Source organism: Dermochelys coriacea, chromosome 4 (genome assembly GCF_009764565.3).
Source record: "Dermochelys coriacea isolate rDerCor1 chromosome 4, rDerCor1.pri.v4, whole genome shotgun sequence".
Lineage (NCBI taxonomy): Eukaryota > Metazoa > Chordata > Testudines > Dermochelyidae > Dermochelys > Dermochelys coriacea.
This window is the reverse complement of record NC_050071.1, coordinates 10,505,051-10,520,671: the sequence shown is the minus strand read 5'-3', so window position 1 is coordinate 10,520,671 and position 15,621 is coordinate 10,505,051. Positions and strand designations below refer to the sequence as shown.

At 41.6% G+C, this 15,621-nt stretch overlaps 1 protein-coding gene across 7 annotated transcripts in view; it reads right to left on the bottom strand.

The window, feature by feature from the left end:
- Positions 1-15,621, bottom strand: part of WRN (WRN RecQ like helicase) — a 116,157-nt gene that overhangs the window by 61,540 nt on the left and 38,996 nt on the right. For 5 of the 7 annotated variants that reach the window (XM_038399879.2, XM_038399882.2, XM_038399884.2 and 2 more), the window contains 7 exons: positions 10,542-10,691; positions 7,778-7,850; positions 5,874-5,988; positions 3,377-3,800; positions 2,554-2,634; positions 1,028-1,172; positions 123-198 (listed from right to left, as the gene is read on the bottom strand). In XM_038399879.2, coding sequence (XP_038255807.1) covers positions 123-198; positions 1,028-1,172; positions 2,554-2,634; positions 3,377-3,800; positions 5,874-5,988; positions 7,778-7,850; positions 10,542-10,691 — 1,064 coding nt within the window. The remainder of the gene's footprint in view (positions 1-122; positions 199-1,027; positions 1,173-2,553; positions 2,635-3,376; positions 3,801-5,873; positions 5,989-7,777; positions 7,851-10,541; positions 10,692-15,621) is intronic. The other 2 variants (XM_043513045.1, XM_043513047.1) reach the window with 1 other exon arrangement.

Sequence of the window (15,621 nt, the reverse complement as noted above, 5' to 3'; positions counted from 1 at the left end):
CTTCTACAATACTAAGCTTACTGTTGGTGGTTACCATAAGCAACAATAGAAAATCATTCTAAATTAAACAAAAGATAGGAACTGGACACATACATTATATGATAATTGATAAACACACTTACGGTTTAAAACCAGAATGCCCAAAATATGTCTTTAAGCACGTGACTTCTATTTCACTAGGTGCAGGTAAGAAAGGATCTGAAGGAAAAACACCACACACATATTTAGCTTTATTACAAGTGAAAAGCCATGGACGGAAAGAGATTAGGAAGTTTGTTGCTGTTCATTTCCTGGGCCCTGGATTCACACAGCTCTAACACGAAAGTCTAGCACATTTGCAAAAAACACTGTTAGGAATGAAACCATAAATCTCTTTCTTCATGCCAAGTTGGTAACATTACTTCTCTCAACCTATATAACCCTATGAAATACTAGCAACCAATAACCTTAGCATATTCCTACCAATTTCTATTTGCTACACATCAGTTAAATATAACTCCTTGGAAATGGCTGGGGTGGAGACTGCCTAGCTGAAGGGAAGATGGGAAGATGGCTGGGCAGGCCAGGACTCACTTCGGCAGCCCTTCCCACGTGCCCTGTCTCCACATAACAAGTTCCCAACCATTGGGTCAAAATCACCAGGGAGGAGATAGATCAGCCAGGGTCCACAGATGGAGCCTTCAGGGAGCAGTGAGACAGACGTGATGAGAGGAAGACAGGCTGTGCAGAGGGCATCAGTTTGGGACAAACAATTCCCCATCCCATCTACCTTGTTCTGAATATGTTTCCAGTTTTAGTTTGGAAGGAGTCACCTACGCTTAGCCAAGGACAAAATTTGACTCCAAGTTATCTTTTGGTCTCATTAGTATCAGTGAGCACTACTTCAGAACTTCAACGTCTGCTTGGTGTCTCCATGAGCAGTAAACTAAACACAGGGCTTTACGCTACCTTCCAAGTCTGCTTCTACACACAGTAGAGAGCTATTGTTAACTTTTACTCATTCTTCATATTGTAATTCAGTATTTACCCCAACTCTCCTCTTCCTCCTCCTCAACGCCTTCATCTTCATCATCATCTGGAGAAAGGCGTAATTTTGTGCCATCAATTCTCTTGGTTTCAATGGAGATAGAGTCAGTTCGACTGACTTTAGAATTGTCTACATCTTCTATGGACTGAAAATTGGAAGTAAAAAGTTAACCCTTATTGTACAAAGGGGAAACAATAATGAACAAAACATGCCATTTTGTTTGAAGCAATATTGCTCAAGGGCACATGAATTCTACTCTAATTATGGCCTGGCTCAGATCCTTCAGCATGAGGCACAAAGAAGATCAAGCATGTGAGAAATTGCCATTATTAGAGGGCAACATACCTTCAAATGTTATTGTTTTATTAATTTAAATTCCACTAAATGTTACCTTTTATAAGAGGAGGTTGCTTACCTGTAACTGGAGGTTCTTCGAGCTATGTGATCCCTATTTATATTCCAATACCCACCCTCCATCCCCTCCGCTGATATACTCAGCACGATTGGAATACATATAGGGAACATCACTTGAAGAAGAAATGGTTATTCTCATTTGCCAATTACTCGACACTCTCTCCAATCCTTCCTCTGAGGCTGTCTTTCAAAATTTTAAGAACAGCTGTTCAGTGTTAAATAGCTTCTTTCAGGACATGTGATTAAACTGCTGGGCAACAGCTTTCATTTCTGATTCTCTCTCTTCCTTTGGGATTCTGTTTTGTGAATTTGATAGGGAGCGGTGGGAACTGAGGTATTAGGGAAAAACAGTCTTGTTCATTTCTAATGACTTGAAAAATAGATGGAGAAAGGATGCAGTTCCTGATGCAATGTGGCATTCAGTGGGACAAGTAAAATATGAAAAGCTTTGAGTATTTTAGCAGTACTTTACTTCTAAAATATCCCTTCCTACTCACTCACTCATCAGCCAGCATTTCACAGACTAGAACGTAAATAAAGCTCACTCTGCCACATGTACATAACAGAAAAGAACAGCGTTGGGATAGCTTGTGAAAGGAAGATAGGTCCGTCAATGGCTATTAGCCAAGATGGTCAGGGATGCAACCCTATGGTGTGTGAGTCTCTAAACCTCTGACTACCAGAAGCTGGGACTGGTCGACAGGGGATGGATCACTAGATAGTTGCCATGTTTTGGCCACTCTCTCTGAAGCATCCAGCACTGGTGACTGTCAGAAGATGGATACTGAGCTAGACGGACCTGTGGTCTGATCCAGTATGGCCAATCTTATGTTCTTATCAGGAAAGCGCTGTTTAACTTTAATTATGTGAGTAGTTCAATGGGATGATTCATAGGCTTAATTTGAAGCCTCTTCAGTGCTTTGCTGGATTAGAGCAAGAGTGAGGGGGAGAGAATGAGTATGACAGGATGATTTCTGATTTTTGTCAAAAATACTTAGAATATGCTGGGAAAAAACCCTACACTATAATAAACAGTCTTTCCCCTCTCTTTTCCTCCAACCAAAATGACTAGCAACTACCTCAACGAGGAAAACAAACATTGTGGCACCTACTTTAAGCATCTCCATTTCCAGTTCTTCATCACTTTCAATGACACAACCAAGATTTTGTTCATTCTCTCTGGAATATGGTTCCTAAAGGAATATTTCAAAATAAGCCTTTATTTCACTGAAAGTCCACCGCCCTCTATTCCTCTACTAGACACATTATTTATATGTCATTCAAGTGTTAGTTGCAGATAACTCTTAGCTAAACTACTTGGTCTGGACCCTTCCCATAGTAAAATATGTTTGGAAAAATTTTAGGAGAACACAGCAAATTTCCATAGAAGTTAGAAGATTCCATTTAACCTGGATACAGACAAACCACGCAAATGAAAAGAAAATAAAGTAAAATCAATTACAGAAACTAAAAGGAATTTATCACCACAAAAGAGAAGTCCCTAAAAGGGCTGCAATTTATGATATCTGTAGTCCAAATCATGCCCTGTAAGACACCTGCACATCTCCAGTGACTACAATGAAAACTGTGAAGGTGTGTCCAAGGACAGAATTTGGCCCTGTACCCCCTAAAATTCATATTGTAAACATATTATTCACAGTAGAAAGAGTGAATCTAGAGTTTGTGTATGTGATGAAGTAACAAGGATCTAAGTGGTAGCAGCACTAAAGAGAGGCTCAGAGATTGACAGGTTTCATGGATATTCACCAGACTAAAGCTTTAAATTCAGCTTTGGGAAAGCAATTCAATATCCCTTCCTCTCGCAAACATTAACTGTCACTCAGTGAGTCAACTCTTTAAAATCCCTTGGTAAATTAACAGTAAGATCACTCTTCCTGGTAATGTTCATCACTTGTATGGATTTTAATCCATTACCTCAGGCAAGGCAGCTTTGTTTAGAATTTCTTCGTTGGCCTTAAGTTCTAACATTTGAAGTTCGAATTCAGTAATGTCCAGTGACATTAAGCAGTCTCTGTCTGTATTCTCCTTAGACCCTTTGTCTGCAGTTCCATCTTTCTGCTCAGGCTTACTAAGTTCCATTTCACCACTAGTCCGGTCTCCCTCACTGACACACAGTAACATATCACCATCAATGTCATTATTTATATCATCTTGAAGTCTTGTAGGAAATTCAGGTGTTTCGGCCTTTACTTCTTCAACAACAGTAGACACAACTTCAGATTTCGTTGGCGCTGCAACACAGCTGCTCCCCAGCTCTGCTTGGGGGTTGGGTTCACCAAGCAACACATTTCTTAAGGCACCTATATTTTCTGATACATCGGTTAATATTTCTACAGCTCTATTAGGGGAAAAAAAGGAGAATTAAATAAAGCTGTAAATAAATTACAGGTTTCAGAGTAGCAGCCGTGTTAGTCTGTATCCGTAAAAAGAAAAGGAGTACTTGTGGCACCTTAGAGACTAACAAATTTATGAGCATAAGCTTTCAAGAGATGAAGTGAGCTGTAGTTCACGAAAGCTTACGCTCTCATAAATTTGTTAGTCTCTAAGGTGCCACAAGTACTCCTTTTCTTTTTGTAAATAAATGGTTTTTGCACATCTTACCAGTGGCTTTTTAAAGGCAGTTCTTGCCCTTAATGATAATTCTAACATATAGAAAAATAACCCTCCTCTATTTCCTCAAAACTTCATAGATGCAGCTTTGTTGTTCCAGCTGGAAATAATCTTTAGATGCATACAAAATTTTCCTCAACCAAAAATCAATATTCAATACTTTCTGGAGGGAAAACAGTTTTCATCATGCAGTTACACTGCTTAAATATATTAGCTTCGAGCACCAGAGGTTCGAACTCAGGCCATGCAGTGGTGAGAAGGAATTGGAAGGGCAGTCAGTCTGCCCATCCCTTTTATCCTCGGTGTGGAGCATGAGGAGGGCAGGGGTGCAGACATGACCCAATGGACAATGCTTGCAAGAAGTCTCCAGTCTCAGGGGCCTAGAGCACACCCATATCCACAATGGAATACACATAGGAACCAGCACTCAAAGAAGCACTGTCACTTTGAGTGCCTACACATCTATGAACAAACATTTTCAGCTCCCAAATACAAAGTAAGTTTTGATCATGAAGACTACTGTAGCCACTGGAAATCAAAAAGTTGACGGGGTAAAGAAACTTTTGGATGCAAATGATTAGGAAGTCAGTTTTTTGTACTGGGTTTATAAGAGAACTAACTGAAGATTTGATTGTGGCCTCTTGACTCTCTGAATCATCATGTTGGGCCCTCAGGCTGAAGAGGACGGATGTCCCTGTGATAGAGTATCAATGCGCAGATGACATTCTGCTCTACATCTTTTTCCATCAGGCCTAGATGGAACCATTTCTATCAAGCTATTAACGATCATATTTAAACAATGAACGGTAAGCAGCAACCTGAAACTAGTAATCAGCTACGTAAACTGAAACCTGCGTGAGACCACCTTTCTTAGGCAACAACCTCTCCTGAGACTCAAAGAATTCCCAAACGCACTGAGTAGAGCTAGGTCCCACCTTGACTAGAAGGCTAGTTGCATTAAGTATCCAAAACTCATTGGTCACTTGAGCAATTGTTTAAGGTAGGCTTTGTCACAGTTCCCGGGTTCACAGGCTTCCCTTCCGATTTTAAGAGTCCTACAGAACATGGCTGGCAGTGCTAAATCACCAATCCTCTGCTATTACACAAGGAAAAGTTGCATTCTTGTATCTGCGAGCAGAAAAGTGAAGTTTTCTCATGGACTGAAGTTTCTTTAAAAAGGGGGGGTACACACATTGGGAGGGGTGCTCCAACGAGCTCTCCTGTGGTCAGCCAGCACTAACAAGACAGACTGCAAGACTTGCTCTGCCTGAATTCACAAAGCTTAGAAAGGGAAAGCCTGCCACAGGAAGGGTGGTGACTAGGGGAAGACTGCTATGCCTTGGATATAGCTGGCAACACAGGATAGACTGGCAAAGAGGAAGAGACAGTGGCAGACTCTACTATCCCTGAGACTATATGGACCAGGTATAAAGTGAGGATTACCAAAAGGAGGAGCTGGAGGCAGACCTTAAATCAGATCAAGGACACCAGAGCCTGCAGAAAAGATGAACCCTCTCCCAGGCCAGGAAGAGGAAAAGGAATCTTTGTTTGTTTGTTTGTTTGTGTTTGTTTATTTTTTTTGGAGAATCCCTTGTATGCCTTCAGCCAAGGAAGGACTCTTAGCAGCCCATATTGTGGTCTGGTGGGGACCCCAGGAGGCCCTCACTCACCACAGAATACACATGGATCTGTAACTATAGATAGGGTGCACTGGATTAGATACCAGTAGTACAGATACAAGAACATACCACTGACAGGGATTTCAAAGATAAAGAGGAAGCAGATTTGAGCAACATCTAACCTCTGCATATTTTTAAGTTGTCCAAAAGTGCTGGGAAGACCATTAGCCAGCTCCACCATTTCTTCAGCTAATGAGGACAGTTGCTTCTTGACTTCATTGAGCAACATTTCCCCATCTGAAAAAGACAATGTCAGTGAAGTTTCTTTACATAAAACCTCTCATATGCAAATAAGCTTACTAAATGGTTACTGACTAAGAGAAACAGTGGTTGTGATAGTGAATTATAATTATAAGCTTTGTCTATTTCCCATTTTCAGAAGCAGCCTGATGAGGTGCGGCACAGTGAGGGGGAAGGGGAAAATGGGACCCAGCTGGGACAAAACATTGCTACCAGCACCATTTAGACCCAGAACTGCACAGAGGTTACCCCACCTCTTCCTGGGGGCACCAGGACTCGTGCAGCACTCCCTCCCCTGAGCCATGTGGAGCCAAGCAAAAGGGCCAAAGAAATTCAGCAGGAACAGACACAGAAGTAGCCTACCAAGTATTGCCACAGGGACGAGCAGATACCAACATAGTCATCATACTGTCTTGATGCTAGACTCTCTCTGCCCTGTGCTGATTGGTTGCTTGCTCCATCCCCCTCACTCACAGACTCTTCACTTTGAGCCAATGGGAGACACTGTGTCACAGCACTTTTGAGATGTCAGGCCACTTATGTATGTTCCTCCGCATGGATAGCACATTTCCATGCTACTGCACTACAAACAAAGTGAATAGCCCACACATGTAGACTAAATGTTCTTAGGCTCTGACCCTACAAAGACTTATTCAGCTTTAAACATGTGTAGTCCCATTGACTTTAGTATCATAAACTAAAAGGTGTTTAATTTGTTAAAACTCATAAAAAGTAAGTGAGCAAACATACAGCTGCATCATGCACAAGCTGCAAATATAGACAAATCTGCTAAAAGAGGTCACAAAAATTAAGCCTTGTGATCAAGAAGGCAGGATTGCTGCTACATGGTCATCACAGGAAAAATAAGGGTACAGCCTACATAGGAAGAGAATAAAACCTTTCCCACACAGCTTTCCCTGGTCAAAAGCAACACTAAGATTTTTAGCTTAACTCATTATTTCTGAACGTGTAAATGGGAGATAAGCTGTTCTGAAAATCTGGGCATATATTTAGGTACCTAAATAGGAACTACTGGGTAACAAGCTTTTTAGAAAATCTGGACAAGATCTCTAGCTCAGCAGAAATGAAGCAAACTCAGAGAAATCAGCTGTGACATTTCCCATTAAATCTAATAACCTATATATATATATATATATATATATATATATATATATATATGTAAAAATCAAACACTGTGTGCCACTAGGACAAAGTCGAAGTTTACAGTTTGCTGGTATTCCATGGGATATTTTCATCTCCTAAGCTATGAGGTAAAAAAGACCAGCTCTGGCAGATCTCACTCCATGACAGGATGAGAAGCAGGAGACACTATGGTATTTTTCCATCTCTCTCACAAATGCGTGAGATGGCACTCAACATGCTATAAATCTCCCCACTGTATTTTCCACTGAATACGTTCGATGAAGTGAGCTGTAGCTCACGAAAGCTTTTGCTCAAATAAATTTGTTAGTCTCTAAGATGCCACAAGTACTCCTTTTCTTTTTAAGGTGACCAAAAGTTTATTCAAGCATCTGACCCTATTCTGGTGTATAGCAAAGTAAATAAGAGCGAGATTTCTTACCAGCCCCCTCATAGAACTTGGGCACACACCACAGAACGATGAGACTGTACTCTCATGTCACTTACTGCCCCTTCTGGAAAACACTCAGATACCCAGGTGATACAGGTGATCAAAGAACCCTGTAAGCTGTCTGTAAACTCCAAACAGTTCAACATCCAATTACAAAAAAACACACTTTCTTTATTCTTTGAATTTGCAACTTACCGTTTTTTATACTACAGAGCCTCTGACCACAGTTATTCATATTTTCCAGTTTTTGGTAAATGAGGAAGCCGGCCTGTGAAGAAAAGCAAAACAAATTCAATGCTTCAGACTCCATACAGATCACATTTAATATTTTTTTTCCTTCCATGGTTAGAAAAGCCTAAAACAAACTGAAGAGGCTACAAATTTCTTCTCCAATCCAAGATGTAAATTCTATTTAACACTAAGTGAAGGATTTTTGTTCCAAACAATGTCAATAATGTAACATTAAGTTAGAGAACTCAATACAAAATACAATTTAGCCTAACGCTTTCTTAAGCTAAAGTTAAGGGTGCAGGAACATATCAATGATTTTAGTGAATATTACCTCCAGACGTTAGAGGTATGTTCGTTTATTTTAAAAAAAAGTTAGAAACAGAGCAAATGCTGAGATAAGCTCTTTTTAAACAAGTCACTCAAACTGCCTTTGCTCTGCACCCATGGGCCCAGTCTACAACAGAAAGTCAGATCAACACAAGGGCCATGTCTACACTACTGGCTAAATCGACACAGAAGTCTTCCAAGGGGTACTCAACTCATCTAGATATTTGCCTAGTTTTACAACAGGCTACATAAAAAGCACTAGTGAAGTCAGTACAAACTAAAAATTCATACGACTTGTTTAACCTGCTCTATATACGATACACTGACATGAAAATACAATATTTATATTCCAATTGATTTATTTTATAATTGTATGGTAAAAATGAGAAAGTAAGCAATTTTTCAGTAATAGTGCGCTGTGACACTTGTATTTTTAGATCTGGTTTTGTAAGCAAACAGCTTTTAAGTGAGGTGAAACTTGGGGGTACTCAAGATGAATCAGACTCCTGAAAGGGGTACAGTGGTCTGGAAAGGTTGAGAACCACTGGATTATGGCATGGCTAATAGATTAATATCATCTGCCTCCGTGTTCCACAGCACACAAAACGTGGGAAGACCATGTCCTCTATTTTCATTTAATAAAGAGCCTCAGGGACATCTCCCGTGCTATATAAAATAATAAACAGAACTACATCAATTACTATTCCTCATAACCTCCTGATAAGTCTCGTAAGTGAACTCAAAGAAATTGTTTCTATAAATCTCTGGTTCACTGCTCATCTCCAGGTATATTAGAAAAACCAACGTTTCCAGAGAATGAGGAGAACTGCACTTTGGTCAATAAGCAACTTCACATAGAGTGAGGCTTGGACTCTCAGTCTTGGAGATGGAAGTATTATGATGGATATGAATTTGATGCTACTGAGACCAAGTACTCCAAGTGGGCACTTCTCCCCACCTACCCAGGCCTGATGGAGTGAGAGGCCTGTAGGGGCCAAAGGGGAGGAGGGCAGGGTTTGAGGAGAGGAGAGTCAGGGTCCCGGGTTCAGCTGGTTTCATGAATTTCCCAGGGAGAAAGCACTGGTGTAGGGGAAACATGAGGTCCTGAGATGTGAGGGGAGTCCCTGGGGTAGCTGCCAGGAGTTGTGGGCAGAAAAATTCTATAGAACGGACATGATATTAACCTCCTTTGCAAAGCACTTTGAGATCTATCAATGTAAAGTGCTAGATATTGTAATTACTTCATTCCCATATGCAACTGTTCAGTGAAGTAAGACCTTTTCACTCCTCTATTTGACCCCCATTCCCTTTTCTAATGGATAATTAAGCATTGTTTCCAAAACTAACAGAACATTTATTCTATTGGATATTATGCCTGACTTAATGGGCTCTTGCTATTTCTCTGAGGGATAACATTTCCTGCTAATAGACTGTGTCCTTAGTGTTCCAAATGATAAAAATGTATATTGCGATGGTATCATTTCTGGTCATTAGGACTTGACAAGTGTGATATTCTTCTTTGCCATTCCTATTCTGATCCACAGAATTGAAGTTATTATTGAAGATGCAACGAGTCTCTAAGGCAATGCTGCTGTTTAGGCAACTTTAATCTTATCTTTTTAAGTTTTATGGGTTTATACTTCTAAACTGTACAGTTTTATAGAATATTCACAAATCAGACCCACTTGGAGAGAATACCTTGGAGAACAGCCTCCAGTGAATACATGGGTTAAAATGCAATCAAGAACTGAAAGGGTTGGACAGTAGCCTACACAATGCGTCAGGTGCCAGCCTGCAGCAGAGCCACTCTTCTGGCAACCTAATGAGTGCAGGTGGCCTTGATTGGTTGAAGGAGTCAGTTGCACCACTTGATTGGCTGAAGGAGTCAACAGGCTGATACTTAAGCTCAGGAGCTGCTCAACACATTCCTAATCCACAGCTGTGCTTACCTGCCTTCACTGTCTCTAGCCTTGCTCCAGCCACTGCCTGCTCCTGCTGCAGCTCCAGCTCCCAGATTCTTCCTGACTTCTCAGCTCAGACCCTTGGCTCTGCCTTCTGACTGACAGTGGTTCACCCTTTGACTTAGACTTTGGTTTGACACCCAGCTACAACCCTTGACTTCGCACCTGTCCCCATGCTGTCTGGATTCAGCTCTAACTGGTAGGCCGGACTCTTGCTCCAAACTCTAGGCCAGACTGCCCACAGCTCAGTCACCAGTACCATGAAGCTTTATAGAGTGTTTTGCGGGGCAAAGATTACTAACAATTTTGTTACGAGGAATCTGAATTACATTCACATTGGTGAGTACCACAGCCGCAAGACATTAGAAAGTTTGGCAAATAATGCATTAAGAAGAATGAAATAGTTAAAACATGGACTGGAGCTCTCTGTTGGTACCCACATAAGCATCAGTGGCTGCATACAACTTCTGCTCCTCGCTGAGTGGAAATTCTTCCCAGTTACCACAGCGGACACACTTGTCCTTCAGAAGCTGCTTGCTGAATAGATGTTTTACCAGGCCATTTAGACTCCATATCTCCTTACACTTCAGCTAAAAATAAGAAATATTAAGTTCAAAGCAATTGTACATGGTAAAAATAATTCTCAGAACAAGGTAAGAAAGCTGATTCAACATGACAAGTGGAGATTCTGAATATATCATAATTAAATCATTCCTCAACAAAATGACTGACCTACAGATGTACAGCTTAATTCTACTCCCATCAGAGCCAACTGCAGTGTTACAACCAAAAAACTTCTGCATTTGTGCCCTGGCACAGTGTTCCCTTCTTGCCAATTGGAGTGCTGCATCAGGGCACCATCAGCATATGCAATGAGAAGAGGGTGTCCACAGCATAGCAAAAATGGGAGAAATACACTACACAAATGCTCAATGCAAGTCACTTTAAGCACTGACTGTAACCTTTCCACTTCATCATCATCTTAAAAAGCTTTTATGGTGCTTCCCATTTACCTGTCATTGTTTCAGCCTCCCAGCATCTGGCTTCTGGTTCTACTAAATGGTGGTTTCCCTGAGTTTAATGTGGCATGGTTCTCTCAAACCAGGTTCAAAGGCACAGCCTTCTACTAAGTATTAAAACTTCACCTTAAGATTTTTTAATTTCTGTATGTCATGCCTACCATTAGGAGAAGTAAGTGTGGTCAGAAGTTATGTTCTCTACATCTGTAGTCTAGCAATATGACATTAGGCCAGTAGAGACCAAAATAATTCATTCTTATCCCAGATATAGAATCCTTTGCTCCAGATTGCTCCCTGAGCCAAGCTGTCTGCTACATAGGTATTCCCCTATGCAACCAGATGCATCAATACAAACATATGTGCACATCTGGATTTGATATCTGAAGGTTTATTCAGTAATTACCCACATCTACATTAGGACTCTGGATAGAGGTTGGAAAAGTAAAGTTTTATGCTGGTGGGACAGAGAAAGGGGCAGATGTAATGGTCAATGCTCAGACTTGAAACAGTTGTAGTACTTTTGGGAATTTAAACACTATGCATTATGCTATCTGACAGTTATACAGGGAACAGAGACAATGAAGTACTCACCAACACGTTAATGGGTCCTGCTCCAAGAGAGAATGGTTATTCAGAACGACAGGGAGAAAAACCTAGGAACTGCCAGAGAGAAGCTGAGACACAGCCCACCTAGCCCAGTATCCCAGTTCCAATAGAAGCCAGCACCAGATGCTTCAGAGAAAGATGAAGGAAACCCCACAGTGGGCAGATGGGGGATAATCTGCTCCCCACATCAGGTCTCATTTCTTGGTCTCAAATAGTTAGAGATTGGCTTAAGCTCTGAAGCATGTTTAATATCCCTTTCCAACACTGTTTTTGTTAGTATTAACTCTTATAATGCTGCATATTCTTGTTATCCATATAAAATTGTCCAATCCCTCTTTGGGCCTTGATAAACTGCTGGCCTCAACAACTCTGCTGTATATTGAGCAGACACCTTCAATGAAACCTCTACTATGACACCCATGTCCCTTTCCTGAGTTGATACAGTTAAACTACCGGTACATTTCACAGGGCTCTAAATGTTACCCTCCATTGTGCATTACTTTGCATTTATCCACACTGGCTTTTATTTCACATTGTGTTGCCTTTTTGCCTAGCTTGGTTAGGTCTCTCTGAAGTTCAACACTGATCATCGCTAACAAATAACTGTCATCTGCAAATTGTGCTACTTCAGTAATCACTCCCCCTTTCCAGATGGGAAATAAAGAGTACATCCAAAACACCTACATTAAAATGCCTTGAAGGGTACAAAGCCAAGCACTCAAGTTAGGAAATGCCAGTATTAAGGTTTCCATTGGAACCCTAGTTCATCCCCTTGTGTGTATGCATTAGGATACAGTCTTTAATTACATGAGCCCAATAATACATTTCCCACAGGACCCTGCCTCGTTTAATGCCCCCTTCCTCCTACTGTTGTATCACGTCCCCATGTGCTGCTGCCTCCCCACCACCCTGCATCTTTTCCCCTACCTCCTCACCCTTGATCCTTAATTCACTGCAAGTCAAGCAGCTCGCTCCTTCTCCTCAGTACTGTCTAGGCATCAAGTGAGAAAGCACTGACAGCACAGGAGAAACAGGCTTTCTGCTTTCAGTTTTAGTTTCTGTTCCTGGCACCACAGCAGCTTTTTCTGCCAGGAAGAACAACTGCAGAGAAAGTCCGGTTCAGCCCCCGGATGGCGTGTGCTCAGTCACTCTGTGGGAATAGTGCATGGGCAGTCCAGTCACATGTGGGAGCTGCCAGAGGCCAGAGTATGTCAGCGCAACAGAATTTTTGGAAAACTTAGCTTCTAAACTCTAAGAATCAGAGGGGTAGCCGTGTTAGTCTGTATCCACAAAAACAGCAAGGAGTCCAGTGGCACCTTAAAGACAGATTTATTTGGGCATAAGCTTTTGTGTGTAAAAAACCCCACTTCTTCAGATGCATGGAGTGAAAATTACAGATGCAGGCATAAATATATGTATATAATGAATGTATATTTATGCCTGCATCTGTAATTTTCACTCCATGCATCTGAAGAAGTGGGGTTTATTACCCACAAAAGTTTATGCCCAAATAAATCTGTTTGCCTTTAAGGTGCCACTGGACTTCTTGTTGTTTTTGTAAACTCTAAGAAACCATTGAGCATATGCAAACTGAGATTTTCCAAAAGCTTATAACTTGGTCAAATTAGGGTGAATTTCAGAGGAACAATAAAAGGCACATTCTTGACACCTGGGCGAGTCCCCTGTCAAATTTTGAGCCTTTGCTCTGAAGCCTGGAGGCAAGAGAGCTGGCTCAATGAAGCAGCTGTAAGAACTTTAACTTGGATAAGATAATGTATTTTCCCCAAACCTCATTCTCAGGAACAGCTGAACCATTCTAGCTAAAACTTTCCAATATAACACAATCTTAGGCAAATGCTCAGCATAGAAAATTTCAGCCCAAGATTCCAAGTGAAATCTTGGGAAAAAAGTCTTGGGGCAATGTTAACTATAGGCACTCTACCTGCACCACCTACAAAATTAAACACTGGACCCAGTATGGAATCTAGAGTCATGTCACTGTCAACCTTTCATCATGAAGAAAATTGGCCATTTATTCCTACACTTTTTGTGTCTGGATCAAAAACCAGTCAGGAGAGAATTCTTTGCCTCTCCCCCACATGATTACTTTAGTGGCTCATGTGGGACACTATCAAAGGCCTTTCAACAATCTAAATAAATCTGTGTCAAAAACAGAGCAGTCCCAATCCCCAGTTTGACAGCCTCTGTGCTACTGAGAAGGATGAAAGTCTCAAGGAAAGAACGTCAAACTGAAGCCGAAGGAAGTGATCGCATAGTTGGGACCCTCCTACCACATGATTGCATGGTACCCTCTCACATTGAGGATGCCTCGCTGCGTGAGGAGATCCCTGTTATTAGGAAGAGACAAGTAATAGCAATGGGGGATTCAATATTAGAAATATAGACAGTTGGGTTTATGCGTGGATGAGACAATGTTGTTGGGAGGAGGGATTTTGATTTATCTGGAACTAGGGAACTTTTTGGGAAAAGAGGTACCTATACGGGAAGGATGGGCTCCACCTAAACCGAAACAGAACCAGATTGCTGGCATGTAAGATGTAAAAGGTCGTAAATGACTTTTTAAAAGAAGGGCTGGTGGAAAGCGGACAGGTGTGAAGGAGCACACTGTGCGACACATACCTTAAGGGAGGATTTATTGAAGATGTTACTCTATATCCTGGTAAAGAGAAGAGAAGAGGATAAAGTACAAATAAGAACTGAAAATAAAAAACAAACACTCAAATGGAAAAGACTGCCATTCAATTACAGCACAAGGAGACAGACAACTAAATATTGGCAAATTTCATAAGTGCTTCTATACAAATGCTAGAAGTCTAAATACTAAGATGGGTGAACTTGAGTGCCTGGTATTAAATGAGGATATTGATGTAATAGGCATCACAGAAACTTGGTGGGAATGATGATAATCAACAAGACATAGTAATACTAGAATACAAAATATACAGCAATGAGAGCATGTCATGCTGGTGAGAGAGATGCACTATATGTGAAAGAAAGCACAGAGTGAAAAATAGTAAAAATCTTATATGAATCAAGCAGTATCATGGAATCTCAATGGATAGAAATTCCATGCTTGAATAATAAGAGGATAGCAATAGGAATAGACCACCTACCACCTGACTAGAATCACAACTGTCATTGTGAAATGCTCAAGGAAATTAGAGAGGCTGCAAGAACAAAAAAATATAATTCTCACCAGGGGATTTCATCTATCCCCTACTGACTGGGAACATGTCACCTCAGGACAGGATGCAGAAATAACATTTCTAGACACCATTAATGACAGCTTCTTGGAGCAGCTAGTCCTGGGACCCATAAAGGGAGAGGCAAGTCTTCATTTAGTTCTAAGTGGCTGTAGTGTGGTAGCTGCCCCACTCCAATAAGCAGGGGTTAAAAGCAGCCAAGCTAGGCTGATTGGGGAAGCAGCCATAGCTGTGGCCAGCTCAATCAGGGCCCAGCTGGCCCTTATAAGAGGGCTGTGGGCCAGAAGCTGGGGAGTTTCTCTCCAGTCCTGGAGAGAGAGAAGGGCTAGCTGCTTGAGAGGAAGGTACTTGAACTGGAGCAGTGCTGGGGAATAGGGCAAGGGAGCTGGAGAGCTTCAGCCTGGTAAAACCCCAGGCTGCAGGCCTTGTTGAAGGCCTACAGGGGTACTGGGGCTGCAGAGGTACAGCCTGGGAATAGGCAAAGGCAGCAGGTCCTAACCCCTTGCCAATGATGAGTGGCCATTACAGACTGCAGTCTGCCCCAGTGAAAGGGGGCTCGACGAGGACTGGCAGTAGCCACTGAGGAAAGGTGGGGATAGAGGGTTGGGGGTTCCCCTGGGGAGGGGAGACACAGAGTGGGGGTACTGCTGGGGCAGAACCCTGAGGTAAAG